Here is a 27,827-nt window from a genome sequence, read left to right as displayed (position 1 = left end):
TTTGAGTATCGACAATTGATTGGGGCATTGATGTTCTTAGTGAACACTAGACCAAACATATGTTTTGTAGTCAATACTCTGAGCCAATATATGATTAAGCCATCACATGTGCATTGGATTGCTGCAATGCATGTGCTGAAATACTTGCATGGGACCATCAACCTTGGATTGAGATATGCTGCTGGAGATGTGAGACTACATGGGTACTTTGATGCTAATTGGGATGGTAACTCTGCTAACAGAAAGAGCACATCTGGATGCTGCTTTAGCTTGAGATCTACCATGATATCTTGGATGAGCAGAAAACAGAAGTCTGTAACCTTTAGCATGACTGTAGCGGAGTACATTGCTGCTAGCATGACTAGCTATGAGGCAGTATGGTTGAGGAAGCTCTTTGGAGAGTTGTTTGAGCGTGTGCTAAATACGACAATAATATACTATGACAATAAAAGTGGGATTTGACTTGCAGAAAATCCTGTGTTCCATGACAAGTCCAAGCATATTGAGATCAAATATCACTATATCCTGGATACGGTGTTGACAGGAGCAATAAGACTCCATCATATCGCAACTGATGATCAGATAGTTGACATATTTACCAAGCCTTTGCCAAAAGGGAAGTTCTTGGTATTCAGAGAGCAGCTTGGACTAACGGATGTAACCCTTCCGGGTGGGGGAGATCATGGATGATCAAGAACACTGAGTTATGCTCTTCTCTCTTGTTTGAGCTCCAATGTTGGGAATGGAGCCAAGAGAGCTCTTGGGGTTGGGGAACTCTTGACTGTAGGTTGTGCGCAGCCCTTGTATTGTGTTCATTGTTGACAAGTGGTAATCCCCCCACCATCAAGTCTAGGACTTGCCATGAGTATACCCCAATATGTATCCTACCCACAAGCTGGGCTTATTGGGAGTACCACCCATCTGGCCAATGGGTGTGGTAAAGCTTGGTTGTGCGTGATCCTTGACAAGTGGTAATTCCCCCAAGAAGAGGTGAGACTTGGTTGTGCGTGATCCTTGTCAAGTGGTAATCCCCCCAAGCAGAGATTAGACTTGGTTGTGCATGATCCTTGTCATGTGTTGACAAGTGGTAATTCCCCCTAAAGTCTGTGGATGCAGGTGTTCTACCATTTGACTCTTATGGTAAAGCTTGGTTGAGCGTGATCCTTGTTATGTGTTGATAAGTGGTAATGCCCCTAAAGTCTGTGGATGCAGGTGTTCTACCATTTGATTCTTATGGTAAAGCTTGGTTGAGCATGATCTTTGTCATGTGTTGACAAGTGGTAATCCCCCCAAGCAGAGATTAGACTTGGTTGTGCACAATCCTTGTCATGTGTTGACAAGTGGTAATGCCCCTAAAGTCTGTGGATGCAGGTGTTCTACCATTTGACTCTTATGGTAAAGCTTGGTTGAGCGTGATCTTTGTCATGTGTTGACAAGTGGTAATCCCCCCAAGCAGAGATTAGACTTGGTTGTGCACTATCCTTGTCATGTGTTGACAAGTGGTAATGCCCATAAATTCTGTGGATGCAGGTGTTCCACCATTTGACTCTTATGATAAAGCTTGGTTGAGCGTGATCTTTGTCGTGTGTTGACAAGTGGTAATCCCCCCAAGCCCGTTTCAAGATGGCAAGATTAGTGGATATAGGGTGATAGATGAATCTCCCCTATGATGATTCTTCTTCATTAGATTGAGACATCATTGTTCCAAATGATACAAAGAAGAGATGAACAAAGATGAGCAGAGAAAGCAAAGATCTTTGATGTAGAAAGAAATTCCTCCCTAGTTGAGAGGGAGTGTTGAAAATTGGTAGCTCAGGGATGAATTTCCTTATCTAAAATCTCATTTCTGACAATTCTGGAGTGACTTTCTAAAAATAGAAAGTCATGTCTAGCATCTCAAGTATGACTTTCCAAAAATAGTAAATCACCTTGCATCAATTGGTAATCAAGTATAGTTGATGGAAAATCACTTAACTTATCATTAATCAATCCTAATAGTTCAATCTCGACTTAATCATCAATATTATTATTATTACTATTATCCTTTATGATACTATTATATTATTATTAAAAGGAAATTCATGTCTCTCAATCATGGCACTCAATCATGTCATATGTAACTCCCCTCAATTAATGCATATGTTACTCTCTCTCACTTAATGGATACATTACACTCTCTTATGCACTTATTAAAGCATGGCATATTCCTCTTACATACTCATTAAAGTATGTCATAAAAGATTCCTTTTACAGAGTCTTTAATGTAGATGTTACATTCTCTCCTTTATGGCATAATTTTCTGAGACGTGTACTTCCTAAATGGCATGAGTTACAAAGGCATGCGTACTTCCTTAATGGTATTGGTAACAAAGGCATGTGTACCTCCTTAATGGCATGAGTTACAAAGGCATGTGTATCTCCTTAATGGTATGACTTACAAAAGAATGTGTACCTCCCTAAATTGCATATGTAACTCCTCTTCAAGGCATGCGTATTGCTCCTTCTTTATGACCAAAATTTGTTGCTCCTCCTATATATATGTATCTTATATCATCTCATTCTCACTACTTGTGCATTGTGAAAGAAGAATTTGAACTTGAGAGAGAGAGAGTTGGAGAGACTTGAAGAAGATTGTGAAAGAGAGAGACTTGGAGAGTAAAAGCAGAACTTGAAGGTTGATTTAGTGTTTGCATCGGTTGCTACTACCAGTGATATTCATGCTACAACTTGTTTAGATTTGGGTGAACTTATTCTCTTGGTTTCTCATTGTACTTTGTATCTTTGCTAAACAATTGATATTTAATAGAATAAATATCTGGTTGGGTTTTCCCCTTGTGGGTTTTTTCCTTGGTCATTGGACCTAATTTCTCTATTTTATCTTGTTCTTGGTTGTCTTCAATTGTGCTTTTGGTTTATGTTCTATTTACAATTGCTTAACTACTATTGTAGCAAAAAGAAAGAAGTTTTTGGACAAGTAATTGTTAGAACATAAAACATCAGACTTTCAAAGCACTGATCAGGGGTATACCTTTTAAATAACCCTTTTTCGGTGGACGTTGTGTGGACCTCACAATACAATGATTTGGGGTATATCCGAAAAGACTCCTTTTAAGCTATCTATCATAGTGAGATAAGTGGAGAATAACACTTCCAAAAAATCTTCGGTGGTCCCATGGTTCAAACTTGCAACATAGACAACTCGGAGAACAAACAATAGGCCCTACAGGTTCATAGCCAAGAATAGGCCCAACCCGCTTAGTGCCTGTTGCCACAAATTCTAGCAAGCTTGTTGCAAAGCCTCACTGGGTGGGGCAAAACCTTATGGCAAGAAAGAGGAAGGGTTGCCACTGTCACCTCAACAACCTTACTCTTGCAAGGGAGGCTTCCCTAAATCACTTGTAAGGATACTCTAATACTAGGGCTTAAGGTGATAAGTTTTTGAAGGTTGAAAGTTGGATAGAGTATCGACAAGGCCAAAAATGACCTAAGTTTTTTATGTTATGGTTCAAGTACTTTAAACCTAGACCACTAGATGGGTTTTTATAAGTTAGGGTTTCAATGATCTTTAATAATATGGCATTCAATGTGACATGGCAGCTTTAGAAAAGGCCTTAAAATGATATTCAACAAGAATGGGACAAGCTCTTCAAATAGAGGTTAATAGAGGTTAATGTTAGGCTACGGTAAATTGTTTTATGATTGTTGCATATGCATAAACAACAAATAAGAAGGCTGACATCAACCCTTTTAAGGTAGGTTATACCATGCCCTATGCTAGATTTTACTTGTAGAGAATTTATAGAGGCTATGCCTAAAATATGAGCCACCCACATGCAATCAAGTAACAATTTTATGCATAAATTAGACCTAAAATATTAGGAACTTCCCTAACTATCTAGGTGAGGAAAATAAATAGATTTTATGAGATTTTATGGCGATCAACACACTCCTAGAACAATGCCTTACCTAGAAGGGCTTAATGGAGTCTTAATTGGCACAAATTCTAAGGAAGGATATAAATGGAGTAAGGGGGGTACCTTAGGGCATTCACTTCAAACACCCCAGCTATTGATTTTGTGAGGGAAGAAATTAAATATAGGGTCTGCACACATAGAGTTTTCCTATAGGCTTTAGAGAGGACAATTTTACATGCAATATTGAAGCAAAATTTCAACAATGATAAAGCATTTAGTCATGGGACAATTGAAACTCTACTTTAAACGTTACAACATCCAAAATATCAATAATAGAATAAACTTACAACAATCCCCCACAAAGGCACTTCTTTCAATCCTAGAACAATGTCTCCAAGCAAAAATCACATCCTTTAGCAAGTTACATCCATAAATATCACATTTTGCCCAATGTAGTGAAGAAAGGCTAGCTCACACTCTCTTAGAGAGGAATAGAATACAATGTGTGATGATGAGAAATAGAAATGAGGGGAGGCTCTATTTATATGAGACTTATCCCACTCATTTTTACAATAATTAGACTAATTTAGCCCTATTGACAAGTTTGCTTTGAGTGTTCCATAGGAAAGAGGTTACAAGCCAACCTCATAGCCAAAATCCATAACAAAAGTGCCATAAAAGTCCACATGTGGGAGAAAATGCTCCTCAAGCATGATTTCATTCTCCAAATGAGCTCTGCAAGTCACTAAAACGTGTGATATGGGTTAATGAGTTCCCCATACTCCAAGATGCATCTCAAGGATCATGTGCAAGCCTCCAAAGTGACTCTATGCCACCTGTCATGTCCATGGCGCCCTACGTCACCCTCAAAGGAGTAGGAGGGGTGACATGGCACTCTCTAACTCAAGCATTGGGCTCCAAGGAGATGTACAAGCCCTCCCTTGTCATCTCAAGGATGACCATCATCATTTGGGCTTTGGAACAATTGATGCCCATCAAATAGTGTCAAGGCCAATGATGAGGTTCTGGAGTTCTCACATCCTCCCAGGTGGAGCACGTGTCCCAAAGTTGGATCCCACTGTTGGAGCCAACTATAACCCCTTTTCCAGCAAGAGTTACCTATAATAAAACTTTTTTTTTTTTTCCACTTAATAGGACTACATCAGATTATGGGGAATTTGGAGCTTGTAGACCATATTATGGCTTCATTTGCAACACTTTAGATTGTTCCAAAAGCATTTCTATCAAACTTTGCGAAAGATCCCTTGATTGGGATGATGAAAGGGCTAGTTTTGTAAGCAATGGCTTTATTGCCAAGGTCTATAGGGAGTTCACCTACACTAGAAGGAAATCTTGTTGCATCACTTACAAGCCAACTTATTTGGCTTTTGCCCATGAATAAAAGCTCAATTATGCTAGCTAAATCTAATTGTCCCATTAACCCTCATTCTGGCAGGGGTACGTACATTTTTCACTTTTCATTATCACCATTATGAGCCCAACATCACAAGTCAAATCCTTGTAAAAACCATGCGAGTCTTTGTATTTATGTGTCCTAGACCTTGTGATGGTCGGCCATGGCTGGTTCCTTTGGGTTACGTCCCTAGCTCCTTTCATCCTATATATGATTGGAGGGCTTTGTATGGGAGCCTTCGTTATATAAGGGTGATCACCAATGTATGGGCTAGTTTAGCTCACGTCAAGGTGCACCTATGTCTTACCATGAGGTTATGAGTCATAGAGTTTGTATGCGGCCTTTGCCTTGTTGCGATATTCCTTAGACAATTTTGAACAAGGCAATCTCAAAAATTCAGTAGCTCACACTTCTCGAGGAAGTTCATGTTTCTTCATGCATGCAGTCCTCAAATTCAAAAGGTTATCTTGGTCTCAAAATGCTCAACAAAAAATCTAGATGACATGCCACATAATTTTTTCCAAAATATGTAGGCATCATCAAGAAAATGGTAGTAAAAGGTGGTCCAACAGTTTGTGGGGCTTGCAAGTAGCGTAACAGGGGCAAATTTTGATAGAATAAAACATGCAATACGTCAAGAGTGATCTACAAATTTGGTTGGACAAAACCTAGTTGGTAGATTCCTCATTTTCCCTCGGACGTTGGAGATCCTCATTTATTGCATGATGATTTCCTCACTACATGTCACATGGGATCAAGAGACTTGGTGTGAAGGGGAAAATTTGACCTCAAAAGTTACGTAATATATTAGTTGGACAAAACCCATGTGCCAGAATCCTCGACCTTCCTACTAGCCATTCAAGTTAAACAAGGGATGTTAGGGGTCAAATCTAGTTATTTGAGGGTAAAGCTAGTCATTGGATCTCAAGTGGACAAGAAAGTAGCTATTGCGAAGTCAAATTCTCCTCTAGAGTACCAAATCAAACTACCAAGGACTAGGTCGAGTTCTTATGGACCAAATCAAGCCAAAATAAGTGGAATGAGTCACCTAAGATAGCCATTGGGTCAAAATAAGGTGGTCGTTGGGCAAGTTTGGGTTTCTATTCATCATATTTTTCCTTTTTGGGGTCAAAGCAAAGGGTATGTTGTGCTTCCAAGGATCAAATGGACCAGGTTGAATTGTTTTAAGGACCAAGTTGAGTCTCAAGCTAGCGTGAAGAGGGATGTTGTGCATCCAAGGACCATTTCATCCTTCTGGGCTCAAATGCAAGTGGGACATGGACTTCTAAGGGTCATGCTGAACCAAATCGATTCCCTCAAGTGGGCAAAAATCATTGTAATATAATATTTTATTAAAAACTTTTACTTAGTCTCTGACATGTGGATGACAAGTCAATTATTTTCCTAGAGAGAGGTCCAACTAGCTATTAAAGAAAAATTATAAAAGGCTAACCTCTCCTCTAGTTGAAGTTGTTGATTTGGGAGATCATTTTAATGCCATAATTTAGAACTTTCAATTGTGCAAACACCTTGTCTCTATTGTGTGGGTTGGATTTTCCTATTTCATGTTTATTTGATTTATGTTGGAATGAGGTTTTATAATAAAATTATTTCATAAATAGTAAGGATTACACAAGTCTTAGAAGGGTGATCCATTGAGGGGTTACATAGCCATGTAGAGAGGATGGACAAGGCATTAGTCTACTTCACCATTCTTGTTGTACGGGGAGTGAATGGAACCAAGGTTGGACCGATTCTTATAGGGGATGGCTTCAATAGGTGAAGATCATTCCATCATATAGTCAACTTGAAGATTGGAGATGTCTTGCTAGAGGCCGCTTCTAGTTGGCTTTGAAACGTCGTTGAGGACTTTTGACATAGGCGGGGTGATATACTCTTTTCGAGTCCAATCCCATCTTACTGCCCAAAGTGCATGATTAGTGTCGATGTGATTGTAGTTCACAACTTAGCAATCTTGAAGGTAATGTTTGTCATCAAGGTAAGCCATTTCTCAACAACCAAACTATATTAAAATATCCAAAATTTTATTTTCTGTTTTGCTTTAGATTTATTTGCTAGTTGGTGCTTCAAGTGTTCTTCATAAAATAGCTAGTTAAACCCTTGGGATTCGTTTACTTGTTCCTGATCACGTTTTTCTTCCTTCTCCCTCTTGTCATAACCATCATTCATTACTTGATCTTCCACTGCTAATTCTTCCTCCTCTTCAAGAGCTTGGAACTGATTCGACCTAACCTTTTGTCCTTCCCTTTGGTGCTGCTTTGGCCCTTTTTTTTTTTTTCGCTTTTTTCCTTTATGAACTACTTTGTGAAAGTTGTCTTTATCTTTCAATGTGTTAGGTTTGCTTTTGTTCTCAGCTTTACTGAGAGGGCAGTCTCTTAGAAGGTGCCCATGTTCATGACATTTACGACACCTAAATGGAATATGTTCATAATCGATTGTCTGCACCCATTCCTCATCAAAAACCTCCAAGATGACTTCATCCAGAAGAGCTCCAGATAGATCCATCTCTACACAGATCCTAGCAAAGGAGGTATATTTTCCCCTCCTTGTGGCTTCAGAAGTTTTGACAAACCTTCCTAATTTATTGCCTATGGCAGTTAGCGATTCTGTTTGCCAATAATCAAGAGGTAGAGAATAGAGTCTTACCCAAACCGGGACTGAAGTAAAAGTTTCCCGCTCCGGTATGAAGTTCATCATCCACGGCCGCATATAGAGTCCTGCTGCTGCATAGAAGTAGGGCCCGCCTTCAAACACTTTGTCTTTATCTTCAATGTTTGTAAACACCACCGTGAAGAATCCCTTGGATCCTAGATGAAGATCAATGCTCCCTTTAGGCTTCCAGTGGTATCTGATCCATGTTTGTAAAGCCTTTTCAGTGGGCCATAGCCCCATGAATTTGCAGATGATTGCATAAGTTTGCATGTGATCCCTGTGCGCCTGCAGCACTAGATCATTTAAAACTACTCTGGGAGTGATTTCAGCTTTTGGTTTACACGGTCCCTTTTGTTTCTTGTCTTTTTTTCCCTGTTTTTTGTCATTTTCCTCCTTGTCTTTTGTGCCATTAGTCTCCTTCGATTTGATATTTTCTGTTTCCTCTTCCGTGTTTCTTCTTCCTTCCTTAGTGTTACTTCTGCCTGTTTCTGGAGGTTCCTTGCCCCTGTTGGCCACTGCCTCCTTGTAGGAGGGAGTGGAGCTCCCTCCTTTGCACCCGTCCATGGAGAAAATCGCCTTCAGAAAACTGCAACCCTAGACGTCCGCGCTTTGCTCCGCTCTTGACCCGACGTTGATCTAACACAGATTCATATTAATACACATTAATATTTTATTTTCCCTAAGTTTAGACTTAGGGACTCCATTAAAAATATTAATTATTTTAATATCTCCTGATTTGTTTAGAATCTGCCCAAATCCTTTCTGGGTATTGGAGATCTCATGTGGCCCAACCTCTCCACCAAATTTCGTGGCTAGAGCACATCCAATGCTACCCCGAATCAACACTCCCTCTTAGCGAGGACTGTGCTCTAGCATTACCCCTCACTGAGTATTACTCTGATCATCCGATATTGGTACCTGTGCTGATGCTAGGCCTTCTTGCCCACCATCCTCTGCACTGTTGCCCCCTGTACTACTGCCCATGGTTCTGAGAATGCCACTGCTGCATCTGTACGATAGCTCCCTTTATATCTGTGCTGCTACTAGTCCTTTCTCCCAGCACTGCAACTACACTGCACCTCCTCTCATCATGCTGCCCACTGCTACACTGCAACTCAGTTACTGAGAAGTAAGTAACTAATCTCCCAACTGACCTCCTTGTTGGGCTAGAAACACCCACTGATGTTGAAGCTCCCTTTGTCGCTGACAAGTGCTCCCTCTCTCTAACCTCTATGCTGCTGCAACACCTCCTTGCATCTCGCACTGTTGCACACCTCTCTATGCCTTCCTGCACTGGTGCAACACTCCTGTGCCTCTCGCAATGCTGCAGCCTGCTAGCTCTGCGCTGTCTTGGGACTCCTGCACTATAGCTCTCTCTGCTGCTCCATCCGCATTTGTCTCTACTCGACTCAACCAGTCCTGCTACTCCTCTTCGAGGCTCTCGTAGCAAGGTCGAATCCAAGAGGCTGGGTACCTCGAGGATCCTGCGCCTCATCGCCTGTAGTCCGCCTGACTACAGCTCGATATCTCCCCACTTCTGCTCGAGTGGTGCGTGTGCACTCATGGCACAGTCATCGTCTGTCAAAACTTCCTTCTTTGCCCGTGCTGGCGCTGCCTTAGTCTCGGAAGACTCTCCCATACTCTTCTTCCTTGGGCACTGAGTCGCATAATGACCCATCTCCCCATAGTGGAAGCACTTGCTCTTGGAGAGATCTTTCTTCTTCCGCTTCTCCTGCTTTCCCTCAGATGCTAGGGCCACATCCTCCTCCTCCTGCTTGACCTTGATCCCTTTGCTGCTGCTACCTGTCTTCAACTGCTGTCTGATCTCTTCCTGGCGAAGAGTTGCCCACATCTCGTCCCAAGGTAGGAGAGTCCCTCTGCCCAGGATACTCTGGACAAACACTTCCCAATCTTCTGAGACAACATTCAGGGTTGTCCTCACCATAAGCTCCTGAACCGGTGTCGCTCCTATAATAGTCAACTGGTCTCGGATCTCATTCAGTCCTCCGAGGAAGGTGTCAAGCGATTGACCTTTCTTCATCTGATACAACCTCATCTGGTTCTCGAGCAACATTCTTCTCTGCACAAAAGTATGCTGGTACAGGTTCTTGAGAGCTTCCCACATCTCAACTGCCATTTCCTTCTCGGCTATATGTGGTACCACATGATCCTTGACCCCGTCAAGGATAATGCACTTGGCCCTCGCCATCACCTCATTGTACCTTTCATTTTCATTGGGGTCGACTGGGATAGCTATAACCTTCAAGGCGAAGTTCTTGACACGATTTCTGTCAAGCACTGATAAGATTTTGGCCTTCTAGACTGCGAAGTTCGATGCTCCGTCCAGTCTATCTTGGTCTCTTACCCCGTGTAGTGCCATGACGCTCCTCTACTTCCCTCCTGGAAGTTCTTTATTCGGCTCCTCTGAGTCTACTTCCCATCTGGAATTTCTCTTCTGGACTCCCTCTGAGTCTTGATTTCCCTCTTGGAAATCCTTCTGTCGCTTGTCGAGATGCCCCCTACTCTGTTCGTCTTGTGCAACTACACTGGTGATCCAGGTTCCTTGGCTAGAAACCCTCGGTAACAACTCCTCTGGCCCTGCTGTGTCAGGTAATGTTATGACTACAGTACCTCACCAGCTCCACTCTACAATATTTCTGCAGCCTTCTAGACTCTAGCAACTGCCTTTTTGTGAACTGCGTCAGCCCCTCTCTGCCTTACGCTGGCTCTGCGTCACCCTAGATGGGTCTGTGTCAGCCCTCTGACCCTTTGCGTCAACAACACTAGCCTCTTTGAGGCTCTATGCAACTCCCAACTTCTTCTTCGTGGCTCTGGCTGGCTCTGTGTCACACTTCTTGGGTTCTGCGCTGCTAGAAATAGCTTCTGTCACCTTGGGACAACTGTTTTCTGTTGCTATTGCTCCGCTCGATTGATGTCTTTTAGTCTTGTGAACTGCAATCACGCTCTGATACCATGTTGAAGTTTATAAATTTACTTAGTTTAGAAACCCTTCATGCACTTTTCTTGATTTATTCCTACCTACTTGTTATTTTTTTCTTTAACAAGTTATTTACAAAGTAAATACTGAAAATAAACACCAGTGCATGCTCAACATATTACAGATCAACAACTAAAAGAAACAAGAACAAACACACCATATGACACCATTATTTTTTGGACTAATGTCCCCGGAAAAACCCAATGCGGGAAAACCAGTGCAACTATCTGAGGGTTTTCTTATTAAGAATATCAGAGTACAATTTGGCTACCGAAACTGGCCTACCCAACAGAGAATTTCCTTAGCAGCTATACCTCACAGTTTGAGAGAAATCTCCTGGCTGAAACCTCGGAAAATCCTTCTGGCAACTCTTCAGCACAAAACTGCTCCTGCAACCCCAGCGTTTGCCCAATCTGGACTACGTCAGCCCCTCTCTGTCTCACGCTGGCCCTGCGTCAGCCTTTCTAGGCCTGCGTCAACCCTAGGAGGCCTTGCGTCAGCTCTGGGAGCCTCTGGTCGGCTGCGCTGGCTCCTCTGGTGCTTTGTGCAACACTTCGCTACCTCTGCGTGGCCCTGCGTGAGCCTTCGCTGGCTTTGCGTCACCCTCCTTGGTTGCTGCGCTACTCTCTCGACACAATCTCTGCCTTCTCTGTTTCTCTCTACTCAATGCCCCTCAGCTGCTCTCTCGATCACTGATTCTATCTCTCTTAGCAAACCCCGCTCTAGAGAATAGAATGACTGATCACTCTGGTGTTTTCTCCAAGTGACCCTCAAGCCCCCTCTTATAATTTTCTCGTTGACATATCAACAGCTGAGATTAAGTCCTTAATCAATGGCTAAGATTAGATCTGGCTTGATACATGTCTTTTTGGACCATTCTAACACAGATTTATATTAATACACATTAATATTTTATTTTTCTTAAGTTTAGACTTAGGGACTCCATTAAAAATATTAATTATTTTAATATCTCCTGATCTGTTTAGAATCTGCCCAAACCCTTTCTGGGTATTGGAGATCTCATGTGCCCCAACCTCTCCACCAAATTTCGTGGCTAGAGCACATCCGATGCTACCCCAAATCAACAGATGGATGCTGAGAGGCCTATTATGGAGGAGGCACCTAAGTGGTTAGAGAAGGATGATAAGATAACATAAAATAAGAAAAAAATTTATCAATGTCTAAAATGTGACCCCAAAGCTAGGTCAAAGGGACTAAAAGATTCATCTAGGATAAATACAATATATTAGTGTGAAAACAACTCCTACAAGAAAGCTGAAAGAAAGAAACTAAAGGAGGTGGTAAGGGAGGATGCCCTAGTGGCATTAGAGTAGGAGGACAATGAGAGTGAGGAGAGTTAGGTGCTGCCCCCAGTCTCTGTACGTACATAGACTGAGACAACCACTAATGGATGTTTGACTGCAGCTATAGGACCTTTTTCTAGAGAATGATCCACTACCTCTGCCTGCAAAAGGGGCTGCTGGAACCAATAGATTGACTAATGAGATACATTTAGTATATTTTTGGTGTATTTTTGTATTGTCTATTTAGTTTTGAGTCTTGACTGGAAAACTGTCGACAGTTGATGTCTGATGTGTAATTTGACATCCTGTACATCTTATACATTGGTGTGCTTTTCATGTTTATGAAGCAATGTGATTATTTGGTGTTTTTCTTATTTTATATTTGAGAAATGAAAAAAATAATATATTTTGTACATTTTAAGTTTGCTGGTTTTTGCTGATATTTTCTCCATTATTTCCAATATTTGAAATTCACGACCCTCACCATTAAACTGCTGATAACGATTTTTGTAACACTGGTTTGTTTCATCAATTTTGCATCACATTCTGTGCTTGTAAGATTATGATAAGCATTATTATTAGCATATAGGAAATTTAGTTGGTAGATCTATCCCACATGCATAATTGCCAGTACATTGTAAATTGTTCAAGATATTGAAGGTTTATGAAAAGCAGTTATCCTTAATTTATAACTAGGTAGAGAACATAGATGATGTTTAAGTACATGGTAGATCATTCAATGAGTATCTTTGTTTTTGCCCAGTTCCTCCTGGCGATCAGGGTTGGCTCTGTAAAGTTTGCGAATGTAAGCTAGAGAGTTTGGAAGCAATAAATGCTCATTTGGGCACCCAGTTTACAGTTGATAATAGCTGGGAGGTGGGTAGCACACAAACTTAACTTCTACTGATCAAACAAAAGAAATGTTTGGTAGTTATCTGCACTCAATCCATGAATATGTGTATTCTGTTGTGAGTTTTTGACATTTTATGAACTGTGGATACATTTTTTCCTATTTTCCAGGGAATTTTTGCTGATGCAGCTAGTATTGCGAATGGTGAAAGTACAGCTACTGGGAATGGGGAAGAATGGCCATCAGATGATTCAGAAGATGATGATTATGATCCAGAGAAACAAGAGATTAGAGATGAAACAGGCTATGAGAATAATATGAGTGATTCTGGAAAGTCAAGTGGATGGTCAGAATCATCTAATGAAACTGACAATGAATCAGATGCCTCCTTAACAGATAATCTAAATGAATACATCTCTAAGGGAAGGAAGAGGAGCAGAGACACTGATGAAAAAAACGGACAAGAAGCTATAATAGATATAGATACTGATGAGAATGATGGCTCAGACATGCCAGTTTCAGGGAGAAGGCAGCGAAGAGATGTTGATTATAAAAAGTTGCATGATGTAAGTCTATGCTGAAACTAGTATTTCTATATATGACAAATATCACAATTGAAAATACATTTACGATTCCTATGCAGTATGGAATTTTTGCGGCTATTTTTTTTCCTTTACTTTTTTAAATTATGGGCCACGTCTGACTTTCTTATGATCAACAGGAAATGTATCCATGATTGACATCTGGTTTGTAATACTCTGTGTTTAGTATTTCTACTTTTCTTTTCTACTGCAATCTGATTCTTAATGTTTGAGATGAATTAATTCTAACATATCCAGACTGGGGAGTAACTTCAAGTAGAGTATATAACTTGCATGTACATGAACCAAAACAATATTGTAGTAAGATAGAGCCTGTTAAAACCTTAGAAAAGTGAATTCTTCTCTAGAGGACATCAGCTATTTTCATTCTAGAGAAAATTGCTAAAGTTCCCATTGCCAGGTTACTTCTGAATTAAGACTTCAAGTAGAAAACTTGTTCTATTAAATGAGCTCCAATTTTCCTGTTCAGCTTTCTCATCTTTACATCAAAACGATGGTTGTCTTTCTTGGATTCTTGTTGCTTCCTCTTAATATGTATTATAATTCATTGATATGAATCCTTGGGTAGTGGATTCTGATGATTTATCTTCCAATTAAGAAGTACCTAGGCATTGTTAATTGCTTCTGCCAAGATTGATCTCCTGTTTCTATTCTAGTTCCATGCTTCCAGTGATTGTTTTATGTCAGGATACAACAGAAGTAGAAGTATTGTGTCTCCTGACATTAAGCATATCACTAGTAAGGAAAGACTATTCATGCCACACTTTTCCATGAAACAGATGTTGCATTGTTGCATGCACCGTGTCAGCAAAAATATCACTGAGGGTCTGGAAAAGAAAACATTGCAACATTGGGTAAAATATCAGCAAAATTAAAAAAAGTACAAGAATATTCATTTATATTTTCCAATGTCTTAAAAAGCAACATCAAATAAATAAATTGCCATGTAAATATGAAAAGAGAATTGATATATACGTTGTATATCATGTCTAGTGTTACATGACACATCAACACTGAATCATGTCCTGACTCCTGATTCTTGAATCCAGAGCCTCAAAATATCACCAAAAAATATAGTAAATGTATCTCATCATCATGAGTCATCTACAATGAAATCAGATAATAAATAGTGATTCCTGTTGCCCCTTTTACGTGCAAAGGTAATAGTTCTAGAAATAGATTTTCCTTAGGAAGAAGGCCTTGGGGCTGGTGTTGGACTTTGACTTCATCAAGAAGAAGCAGGAGCTATACTTTGATGACCCTAATTGTGCTATTGCTACTGCTATGTCCAACTCAGTATATTAGAGTCTGTGAGGTGGTGGCGCTGGCCCACTCTAAATGGAAATAGTCACATTCTGTATGTAAATTTTCCAAATCCAAGGTGACTGCTGTCCTATGCTTCTATACTAAATAAATTACATTTTGAATTTACTCAATAACATAAGTAAAAATAATCTGAGCATGCATCAATCACACATATTGCTAGAAAATACAGATGAAGCATAAAACGTGAAGCATGAAATCTGTCCTTCAAATCAGCTTATCATTGGTTCATTAATGAGTCAAAACATACAAGGGCTCCTGAAAAAACATGGATTTCTGCCTGTTGAATGAGAAAACTGCAAAACAACTTTGAGAAACCTGAAGTACGACTCTATCTGTACAACTGTACAGACTGTCCATATGGCTATATGGATTCGTACGGCTGTGCAAAATTCACTGCACAGATAGATTTGTAGCTTGCAATTACTGCTGGGCTGCTCTTCTCACTTCTGCACTGTTTTATTCTTTCCTTGGCCTCCATCTTCAGCTTCAGATGAAATTGTCTTTGTGAAGAATCAATGTAAAATCAATGTGTCTTTTCCCTCTACCTTGCCCTACCTTTATACTTGAGTCGAAGATCTAATCTACCAAAACCAAACTCTCACTTTAAGATCTACGATTGAAATTAAACTAACTCATTAATGTAATTAAATACAAGTTATTAGATATTTACAATTCAAAAGGACTTTTCAATTTGTAAATAAAGTGAATTACAATTTAGAAGACTCGAATGACTTCCTGCACGTTTACACAAAACCTGTGTGGAAGTTGTACAGACTGTCCATATGGATTTGTATGGCTGTACAAAATTCACTGCACAGATAGATCTGCAACTTGCAATCACTGCTGGGCTGCTCTCTTCACTGCTGCACTGTTTTATTCTTTCCTTGGCCTCTTTCTTCACCTTCGGATGAAATTGTCTTCGTGAAGAATCAATGTGTCTTTTCCCTTTACCTTGCCCTACCTTTATACTTAGTTGAAAACCTAATCTACCAAAACCCAACTCTCACTTTTAGATCTACGATTGAGATTAAACTAAGTCATTAATGTAATTAAATACACTTTATTACATATTTACAACTCAAAAGGACTTTTCACCTTGTAAATAAAGTGAATTACAAAGTAGAAGACTTGAATGGCTTACCACACATTTGACACAAAACCTGTGTGGAAGTTGTACATACTGTCCATATGGCTATATGGATTCATAGTATGTACGACTTAAAATTCACTGCACAGATAGATCTGCAACCTGCAATCACGGTGGGCTGTTTTTCTCACTGCTGCACTGTTTTATTCTTTCCTTGGCCTCTTTCTTCACCTTCGGATGAAATTGTATTAATGAAGAATCAATGTGTCTTTTCCCTCTACCTCACCCTACCTTTATACTTGAGTTGAAGACCTAATCTACCAAAACCCAATTCGCACGTTGAGATCTATGATTGAGATTAAACTAAGTCATTAATGTAATTAAATACACTGTATTAGATATTTACAACTCAAAAGGACTTTTCACTTTGTAAATAAAGTGAATTACAAAGTAGAAGACTTGAATGAATTCCCGCATGTTTGACACAAAACTTGTGCAGAAGTTCTTGTGTAAGCTACAATCATCAACAATCCCTCTTAGTGAGGAAGGAATTCTGCACCAATTCAAGTTTGTTTTTGAATGCTTCAAAGTTCAAACTTCCCTTTTCCTAAGGGCAGGGTACATACTGGAGCTTCACTTCTCCCTTCTAAGTCCTGTATCGAGTGAAATGATATCTGATCTCTATGTGCTTGGACTTGTCATGGGACATTGGATTCATAGAGTTTGATACAACTCTGATTATCACAATAGATCACCATGGGATCCAACTCCCATTCAAATAAACTTGCAAGTAACTTGTGAAGCCAAATGGCCTCACAACTTGTTGTACTAGCTGCCATATACTTTGGCTTTGCTGAGCTAAGTGCCACAGAAGTTTGCTTCCTGCTGAACTAGGATATTATTGTTAATCCCAAACTAAAACAACACCCTAATGTGCTCTTCCTATTTGTTGCATTGCTTTCCCAATTTGAGTATGTATACCCTTGCAACTTCACCTCACCATCTACCAGATATCTTGGTCATACACCATCATTCCCCTCAAATACTTGAGCACATGTTTTTCTGCTAGCCATTGCTCCTACCTCGGCGCCACCATGAACTGACTGAAAATTTTCACTGCAAAACATATATTTTCTCTGGTGTGGACCAAATACATCAAATAACCTATCAACTTCTTTTACAACATGGGATTTACCAACTTTGAACTTGAAGCTGTCACCTTCTTCAGATTGGTGATCATGGGTGTGGCCATAGGTTTGTAGTTCTCCATCAGTAATCTCTTCAGGATCTAAATTCCATACATACCTTGCCTAAGGAATATCTCCCTTGATTTCTGCCAAACCTCCAAACCCAAGAAGTAATGCATTATGCTAATGTCCTTCATCTCAAACTCAATTCCCATATTTGCTTTTCCCCGTACAATGAGCTTCTCTACAACTGTAAGTCCAACAAATATAAAGTATAAGTTCTAATCTGCTTCACTTCTGGTGAAGCCCATACTAAGCAAGTATTCATTGATCTTGGAATACCATGCTCTCTATGCCTTCTTGAGTCCATATAAGGCCTTAAGCTTGCAAACATGGGAATTATTTCCACGTACCTCAAAGCCCTGAGGTTGCTGTTGATTTGGGGTAGCATCGGATGTGCTCTAGACATGAAAAATGGTGGAGAGGTTAAAGCACATGAGATCTCCAAGACTCAGAAATGGTTTGGGAAGATTCTACCCGGTTAAGGAGATATTAAAATAATTAATAATTTTAATGGAGTTCCTATGTCTAAACTTAGGAAAAATAAAATATTAATGGGTATTAATATAAAATTGGGTTAGAAGGTTCTAAATGACACAGATCAAGCCAAATCTAATCTTAGTCGTTGATTAGAGATGTAATCTAGGCCGTTGAAGAATCAACAGGAAAAGTATAAGAGGAGGGTTGAGGGTCAGTTGGAGAACATACTAGATTGATCAGTGATTCGATTTTCTAGAGCAGGGTTTGCTAAGAGAAATCGAATCAGTGATCAGTTTCAGCGAGGGGCAGTGAGTACGAGGTAGAGAGGCAGAGATAGTGTCAGAAGACCAGCGCAGAAGCAGAGAGGCAGACACAGAGCCAGAGGAAACCATGCAGAGGCTAGAAAGGCCTGCATCATCCATGCAAAGGCTGTAGAAGTGACGCAGAGGGTCAGAGAGGCTGTGTAGAGCCTCAGAAGGCTGACACAAAGGGTTTCAGGCTAACGCAGAGGCCAGGAGGGCTGACGCTGAGATTCAGATTGTGCTAGAGGGTTTCGTGGGGCAGACTTTTCGAATATCTGCTTTCGAATAGAGAGGTATTACTGTTGGATTATTTTCTCTGTCAGGTGAGCCAATTTGGCACCCAGTTGTATTCAGAAAGATTGCATAATAATAAAAGCCTCAAAACTGTTGCACCGGTTTTCCCAAGTTGGGTTTTTTCGGGGACGATTGTCCAAAAATAACGGTGTCACTTGTGTGTTTGTCTATTTCTTTCAGCTGTTGATTTGTAGATGGTTGAGACTGTATTGTGTTTATTTCAGTGTTTATATGGTTAAATAACTTGTTAGTAATTAAACAAGTAGGCGAAATAAACCAGAGAATACAGATAAAATTTCTAACAGGTAATACTTAGAAATTTCAACATGGTATCAGAGGGTTGTAGATCACAGGAGAGCTGAAGGCACCAACTGAATCAGAGCATTTGCAGCAGAAACAGTTGTCCTGAGTGACAGAAGTTGTTCCTAGCAGAAAGTAGCAGAGAAGGGTTGATGCAGAGGTACATCAGTTCGAGCCAGAGAGAGGTCAGCGCAGAGGCTGAGGAGGGCAGAAGAGGCTCACGAAGAGCCACACAGAGATCAGGAGGATAGGCGCAGTTGGCTAGTGGAGCAATTCAACCAGTACAGTGCCTAGAGGCTTAGTCCTTCAATTGTTGGGGCATAGGAAGCTGTGGCCAGATTGCGGGGAGTGAAGCTGGTGGGGTGTTGTTGCTGCCGAGACAGAACAATAACTAACGAGGCAAAACCAAGGTAGAGGGAGAAGTTACCTAGGCGAATTTCTAGCCCAGAAATCTGGATCAGCGTTGCAGGTGCATAGGAGATCGGAGAGGTGCGACTCAACGATTGGCCGGCAGGTTTCCAGGAGGGAAATCGAGACTCAGAGGGATTCTAGCAGAGAACTTCCAAGAGGGAAGTAGTGACTCAGAGGGAGCCAAAGAGAGAACTTCCAGGAGGGAAGTAGAGACTTAGAGGAGTCGAAAGGAAGAGTAGAGAGATGGCCATGAATGGACTGAGGGATCAGGATAGGCTGGACGTGGCGTACAACTTTGTCATCTAGAAGACCAAGATCCTGTCCGTTCTAGATAGACATCGCATCAAGGCCTTCGCCTTGAGAACCATGGCTATCCCAGTTGACCCAGCTGAAAATGAAAGGTATGAGGATGCGATGGCCAAGGCGAAATGCATAATCCTTGATGGGGTCAAGGATCATGTGGTCCAGCATATTGCCGAGAAGGAGACGACAAAGGAAATGTGGGACACCTTGAAGACATTGTATCAGCACACTTCCGTGCAGAGGAAGATGCTACTGGAGAATCAGTTGCGGTCATACCAGATGCAGAAGGGGGAGCAGATAGATCACTTCCTCTGTAGGTTGAAGGAGATCCAAGACCAACTAACTTCCATAGGGTCCACGTCAGATCAGGAGTTGATGGTGAGGACCGCTCTAAGCACATTCTCCGAGGAGTGGGAGACATTCGTCTAGAGTATTCTGGGCAGGGCGAATCTTCCAGATTGGGAAGAATTATGGGCAACTCTTTGCCAAGAAGAGATTAGACGGCTGACCAAGGCGGGAAGTAGTAGCAAAGGAGCCCGGGTCAAGACAGAGGAGGAAGAGGATGCAGCTTTGGCATCTGCGGGGAAGCAGGAGAAGAGGAAGAAAAAGGACCTCTCCAAGATAAAGTGCTTCAACTGTGGGGAACTGGGGCATTATGCGAACCAGTGTCTGAGGAAGAAGAATAAGGGAGAGGCATTTGACTCCAAGGCAACACCAGTGAAGGTGGAAAAGGAGGTAGAGGAGGATGACAATTGAGCCATGAGTGCTCATGTACCTCTAGAGAAGAGGTGGGGAGACATCGCGCTATAGTCAGGAAGACTACAGGCGATGAGGGGTAGAATACTTGAGGTACCCAAACTCTTAGATTAAACCTAGCTACGGGAGCCCCGAAGTGAGAGTAGCAGCATGGTGGATGTCGGTAGAAATGAATGCGGATGAAGCAACTGAGAGTGCTAGAAGTGTAGAAGTCCCATGCAGCGCAGAGGGGGTTGCAACAGTGCAGGATGGCACAAAGAGGTTTGCAGCGGTGCGAAAGGCACAAAGTTGTTGCAGCAACGCAGAGGTAGGAGAGGGAGCACAAGATGGCGACATAGAGAGCTTCAGCATCAGGAGTGTTTCTAGCCTGACAGGGATGTCAATAGTTGGGTGGATTAGTTAATTACTTCTCAGTAACTGAGTTGCAGTGCAGTAGCAGTAAGCAATAACACGATGCAACATGATGAGAGGGGGTTGCAGTGCAGATGCAGTGTTGGGAGAAAGGACCAATAGCAGCACAAATGCAGAGGGAGCTGCCGTACGGATGGAGCAGTGGCAGTGGCAGAGCCATGGGTAGCAGTACAGGATGCAGTAGTGCAGAGGATGCTGGGTAGGGAGGCCTAGCGTCAGCATAGGTATCGGTGTCGTATAATTAGGGTGATGCTCATTGTGGAGTATTACTAGAGCACAATCCTCGCTTAGAGGGAGTGTTGATTTGGGGTAGCATCGGATGTGTTCTAGACATGAAAATGGGTGGAGAGGCTAAAGCACATGAGATCTCCAAGACCTAGAAATGGTTTGGGAAGATTCTACCCAGTTAAGGAGATATTAAAATAATTAATATTTTTAATGGAGTTCCTAAGTCTAAACTTAGGAAAAATAAAATATTAATGGGTATTAATATAAAACTGGGTTAGAAGGTTCTAAATGACATGGATCAAGCCAAATCTAATCTTAGTCGTTGATTAGAGATGTAATCTCGGCCGTTGAAGGACCAATAGGAAAAGTATAAGAGGAGGCTTGAGGGTCAGTTGGAGAACACACTAGAGTGATCAGTGATTCGATTTTCTAGAGCGAGGTTTGCTAAGAGAAATCGAATTAGTGATTAGCTGCAGCGAGGGGCAGTGAGTACGAGGTAGAGATAGTGTCGGAAGACCAACGTAGAAGCAGAGAGGGAGACAGAGCCAAAGGGAACCACGCAGAGGCCAGAAAGGCCTGCGTCATCCACGCAAAGGCTGCAGAAGTGACGCAAAGGGTCATAGAGGTTGCACAGAGTCTTAGAAGGCTGACGCAAAGGGTTTCAGGCTAACGCAAAGGCCAGGAGGGCTGACGTTGAGCTTCAGATTGTGCTAGAGAGGGTTTCGTGGGGCAGACTTTCCGAATATCTGCTTCTGAATAGAGAGGTATTACTGCCGGATTATTTTTTCTGTCGGGTGAGCCAGTTTGGCACCCAGTTGTACTCAGAAAGACTGCATAATAATAAAAGCCTCAAAACTGTTGCGCTGATTTTCCCAAGTTAGGTTTTTCTGGGGACGATTGTCCAAAAATAACGGTGTCACTTGTGTGTTTGTTTATTTCTTTTAGATGTTGATCTGTAGATGGTTGAGACTGTATTGTGTTTATTTGAGTGTTTATATGGTTAAATAACTTGTTAGTAATTAAACAAGTAGGCGAAATAAACCAGAGAATACAGATAAAATTTCTAACGCGTAATACTTAGAAATTTCAACAGTTGCTCTATGTACACTCCTTCTTGAATGATCCCTTTAAGGAAAGTTGTCTTCACATCCATCTGATGTATCCTCCATTCCATGACTAGGATAATAGACATAATAGCTCTAATGGTAGTGCACCTAGCCACTTCTCATAGTCCACTCTGTCTTTCTAGGAGAATCCTCTCACCATAGTCCTTGCCTTGAATTTCATAATGTTACTATCTAAAACATGCTTGATCTTGTAGAGCCACCTGGAACTCGCAACCAATTTCCCTTTTGTTCTTGGAACTATGTCCCAAACGTCATTTTTCATGATGGAGGTGTACTCTTCTACCATGGCATATCACCATACCTATTTGTTTGCCACCTCCTGAAAACTAGAGGGCTCATAATCAATGATACTAGTCATCAATGCCATATAGTTGGGAAACTTCTTTAGAAACCTGCTCTCCCTGAATGTGCTCTTAGGAGTCTCAACATACTCTTGAGCCCTCAGTGTTTGTGTGAACCATCGAGGTCTCGTGATGGAACTAGAAGGGGCTAATATCTCCTTCTCTCCTGATTGTTGACTTCTTGAACTAGAAATCCTAATGCCCTTGGTGGCCCTAACTCAACCTTTGGAGCTTCTTGCTCCTCGTCTTCTGTCACTAGAATGGGCTTGTGTTACTTCTTGGATGGAAATTCTCCTCAAACTTTACATCTGTGATTACTACTGTTTTCCTTTGTGCTGGAATATAGATCTTGTAGGCCTTTGAAGTCTCATTGTAAGCCAAAAATAAACCTTTCTCGTTGGAGGGCTCCAACTTGGTCTTTCTCTATTGGTACGAATATAAACTGGATAACCAAAAATGCAAAAATGACTTACCTTTGCCTTCACACTAGTGAATGTCTCCTTTGGTGTCTTGTCCTCCAAGATCCTATGTAGGCACCTGTTTATGATGTTGACTGATGTGTTTCATGCATTTTCCCAACAATACATGGGCAAGTTCTAGTCATAGATCATGGCCCTAGTAGTCTATATGATGGATCGATTCTTTCACTTTGCAATCCCATTGTACTATGGGTCGTACAAGACTTTTAGCTCCCTCCTGATTCTTGCTTGCTTGGAGAAATCCTTGAAATCGTTGGAGGTATACTCACCCCCATTATTTGATCTCAAGACCTTGATCTTGTTTGCTGTCTAGTTCTCAACAAGAACTTTGAACTCCTGAAACCTGCTAAAGACCTCATCCTTTGTCCTCAAGAAATACATCCACGTTTTATGAGAGGTCATTAATAATGGAAACATAGTACATACCTCACAAAATTGATGCTACTGACATTGATCCACAAACACTCAATTGAATAATTGCTAGAATTTCTTATACCTATGCTAGTTGCTTGGGAAAACAACCTTGGCATATTACCAAGCATGCAGCCTCTGCATACTCCCTATATATTAATGCTGGTATCTATAAGTCCTGTGTCTATTTTCATCATAATAGGCAATGCTCTATAATGTAGGTGCCCCATCCTCTTGTGCCATAACTCGCATAGGTTGTTATTGCTATGAATTAGGGCTCGAATAGGCTCACCCTATGACTTGTACAAATTGCCTTCCATAACCCCAATCACTTGTGTTTCTTTTGAGCTAGATTATTCTCGCTTGATAAAGATGTGTGTTTTATTAACTCTACTACAAAGCCCTTATCTTTCATAACCGAAACAAAAGAAAATGTCTATTTAGACCTAGAACAAATAATACATCATTAAAGGCTAAAGTGTGACTTCACTCAAGCTAGAAGGAAATAGTACCAACTCCTATTGTTCAATACTTGGCATCATCACCAAGTTCAACTTTTACCCTTGAGTTTTGCTCTCTGAGACTGGAAAACAACTCTCAAGCCGATGTCATATGACGAGATGCCCCACTGTCCACTTATTATGCATTCCTCAGAGGCGTGCTAGTAGAAAGGCAAGATACCATTGAGAATTCTTTCTCAAACCTGACAAAAGTCATTCATATAAGTTTTTGCTAAGGCTGCTACCTACTTCTGTTGTTGCTTCCCTTTGCCTTTCTTCCTTTTTGGACATTGTGATGCATAATGTCGCAACTTATGACAAATAAAACACTTGGTTTTACTCAATTCTTTCTTTCCTAGCTATGAGGCTAGCTCCTTGTTGTTGCTCAAACGGTACAGGCAAGATGCGACAACGCTCAGGACGGGGGCTCACTCTGATCCTTGCCCTCTCTATTCTAGCTGTTTCCGTACAACAAACTATGGGGGGTAGTCCCTATGAAATGTGAAGATGGGAGATTTGTTGGCAACCAACAAGTACGGGAGACACAACTGAATGGCCTAGCAACTTGGTTAAATTAGCAAGTTAAATGATTTGCCTTAAATGGAGTCAATTACTTGCTTAAGATAGATTATTTACCAAGTTACCGGATGAACAGTTGTTGCTTAAGGATGCTTCACTATCCTAAATGAGATGCAAATCGTACAATCTAGATGAGATGTAAAATCTTGGTTTGTTTTAAGTTATATACCTATCTAAGTGTATCCTTCCTCTTAACTGTTTTGAAGCTAGTCTGTATAGTAGGTTATGTTGATTTCTGGTAGCATCGGATGTGCTCTAAGCCTCAAAATTTGCAGGGAGGCTAGGACACATGTATTCCAGAATACCAAGAAATTGTTTTGTAAAATTCCACCTGGAGAAGGTTTTATTAAATAATAAATTATTTTTAATGTATGCCTAAGACTAAACTTAGGAAATTAAAATAATTAAAGGGTATTAATTAAACTGAGGGTGAAACCTCTAGAAGAAGACGAGGATCAAGCCAAAATGAACTGATCCATTGATTAGAATCTAATCTGGGCCGTTGGTTACTCAACGAGAAGATTATAAGAAGAGGCTTGATGGGCATTTGGAAGAAACATCTAGTGAGAGACAAGAGATCGATTTCTGAAGAAAGCAGCGCAACATTTGCTGGAGAAGTGATCGAGGTGGTTTCTTGCAGTGAGGGGCAGGGATAGTTTCCAGAGGAAGTTTTCTTGATTCGGAGAGTACAAGGCAGAGAGGGCAGAAAGACGTCCAGAGAGGCTGACGTGTGGCCATGCAGAGCTACGCTGTGGCAACGCAAAGCTTCAGAGGGAGTCCGAAATTCTGCTGAGGAACAATCAGGATCAAGTGCCAGAGCCAGGGTGTGAGACGGGAGGACAAAGGGCCGAAGTTTCCTGCCAACAGAGGATCAGAGGAGGTGTAGCACAGTCCCAACAGCAGTGATGCAGCGACTGCGTGTGTGTGACGTAGTACTGTGCAGAGGCAACGTAGAGGCTCATCTCCAACGTAGATCAATGCTGAATTTTCTAGTGGCATGGTGAGATCATCTCACTACTTTTTGTCCAGTTAGATCTCTGTATAGTATTTCCAATTTGGGCATCCGAAGAATTGTATTCAGAAATTACTGCTTAATAATACAAACCCTCAGCGGCTGCACCAGTTTTCCCACATTGGGTTTTTCCGGGGACATTGGTCCTAAAACAACGGTGTCACTTGTGTGTGTTATTTTTTTTGCTCATATTCTTGTTTATGCATATTATTTAAGTTGTGAAGGCTGCAGTTGTATTTATTTCGATGTTTACCCGATAATACTATAAATAACTTGATTTGGTAGAAGTATAATCAGTTGCTACAGTAGTGATTCAAGGCTTCTCGAATTTTCACAGGTTGTGAGAGAGAAACCAAGGGGAAGCAAGCTAGGGCTTGATTAACGATCCCTCCCCTTGGGTTCTAACCACCTGATGCCTCCGGCGATATTGTGGCTCTGACGACTGCAAGGTCACTGTGTTAACCACTAAAGAGGTTCTAGACTCCTCAAGCTAGATGAGAAAGGTGGGCCTATCTCTTTATCAACCAAGCTTATGCTTGGAAGTTAATTAATTAATGCAAGAGGCTAGTCTTAAGATGCAAATGGAAGATATGAGTGAATCTTCTTAAGGTGAGATTATTTGATTTCTTGAGTACTTAGGGACAAGATACACTAGTTTTCAATTTAGAATAATGAAGTACTTAGATAATTGCTAATCATCACCACAAGGGAAAGTGCTCAAATTCAACGGTGCCAGAAAATGTTGCCTATAATACCAAAAGTCAATTGCTTAAGAGATAAACAAGATCAAAATGGACAAGATCAATGCTCCTTAACATATTTAACAATATTCATGTTGGTCAAAGTTGTCATTGATGTCAATATGAGCATTGTTGAAGATGAAAACCCTAGTGCATGCCTTAATGATCTAAGTACATTTATGACAAACCCTAGTTGTTGGAATGTGAAGATTCCCTAGTCTCATACAGGAAGTCCTCACTATGTGATGCCTAAAAGACCTTGACAATAATGCTGTAATCCTAGCCTAACAAGACCTAAAGTCCCAATCTAAGGACTGTCATAAAAACCCTTTTCCTTGATGAAACCCTAACCCTAGTCTTTAGGAACAATTTCCTAATTTATTAATTCTTGAGCCCTAATTCCTAAATCCCATAATTCCTAAAATTTCTAAAAACCCTAATTCCCAAATCCCATAATTCCTAAAATTTCTAAAACCCTAATTCCCAAATCCCATAATTCCTAAAATTTCTAAAACCCTAATTCCCAAATCCCATAATTCCTAAAATTCTAAAAGCCTATTCCTATCCCTATTTCAATTAACATCCTAATAAAAAATATTACTAATTAACCCTAAAATTTTCACTAGCTCCTATATAATATTTACCTCACTTCTACTCTTCGTTGACAACCTAAATATGACAATATATATATAAATTACTCCATTATGCAGGTTGGCTTCAATTGCTTTAAGTCGGCTCCTCCATAAGTTTGTGTCGTTTCATCCCTTGCTAGTAGTATAAATACAAATTCAAGGCATTTGTTTGAGAAAAAAAGATCCGTAGATGAGATAGAGATAAGAACACAAAGAGGAGTAAAGTTCGCATCTAGTGAACTAGCTGAAAGGGATTGTATTTCTGATATCACTTTGCGGATCTGAGGAAATATTTGTTTCTCAACCTGTGACCACCATTCCAGAACTCGTTTGCGGACTTGTGGAAAGAGTTTCTTTTTTCTTCAACGATCTTTTGTTGCAGACTTACAGGTGGTTCGTTCTTTCTGATTGGTGAAGACTACTAGTCATAACTGTTGCAGATCGATAATTGCTTATTCTCAAGGACTGGTGAAGATTACATATTGGAATTGTTGCAGACCCTCATTAAATTGTTGCAGATCTACAATATTATTTCTTTGCAGTCCAGTGGAAATTTGTACTGGCATTTTGAACCTATATTGTGAAGAAAATTTGCATCTTTGTACCTGAAAGTAAGGATAAAAATAAAAGGAAGGATAAGTGCAGATCTGAAATTCACATCTCGTGAATTTGAAGAACGAAACCTGAAGAAATGCGAAGTGACATGTATCAGATCTATTAAAGACTTATTTGTGAAAGCATTTCAGTTATGTACAGTTCAGTGAAGAAATATGTTTACACTCCAGTGTAGAAGCCTCAGATCTGACTTGTGTAAAAGAAGACCAACTCGGACTTGTACTAAGAGAAGGTTTGGGTAGTAAATAATAAGGACCAAAATTCAGTATGTAAATGCAGATTTATACCAAGCAACAAAAAGTGCAGACCTAGAAGACTTTGGTTAGCTATTTGCAGGCCTTGAAATCTTGTTGATGAAAAGTTTGAAAGAGAAAATATGTTGAAGGACTTAAGTCCTTGTGGACAACCTTAGACCTGTGCTTGAACATCTTCTCGAAGATTTTGTGAAGACTTGTGAAGACTTATTGACTTGTGAAGCATTCTTCAAGATT

At 40.7% G+C, this 27,827-nt stretch overlaps 1 protein-coding gene across 4 annotated transcripts in view; it reads left to right on the top strand.

Moving 5' to 3' along the window:
• LOC149169455 (pathogenesis-related homeodomain protein-like) overlaps positions 1 to 27,827 on the top strand; it is a 167,331-nt gene that overhangs the window by 48,643 nt on the left and 90,861 nt on the right. For all 4 annotated transcript variants that reach the window (XM_089428699.1, XM_089428700.1, XM_089428702.1 and 1 more), the window contains 2 exons: positions 13,067 to 13,179; positions 13,324 to 13,719. In XM_089428699.1, coding sequence (XP_089284825.1) covers positions 13,067 to 13,179; positions 13,324 to 13,719 — 509 coding nt within the window. The remainder of the gene's footprint in view (positions 1 to 13,066; positions 13,180 to 13,323; positions 13,720 to 27,827) is intronic.

This window comes from Pinus tabuliformis, chromosome 4_2, assembly GCF_031772625.1.
Source record: "Pinus tabuliformis cultivar Carrire ecotype Pingquan chromosome 4_2, CPIR1, whole genome shotgun sequence".
NCBI lineage: Eukaryota > Viridiplantae > Streptophyta > Pinopsida > Pinales > Pinaceae > Pinus > Pinus tabuliformis.
The sequence above is the reverse complement of the archived record's forward strand: the minus strand, read 5'-3'. Positions and strand labels throughout refer to the sequence as shown.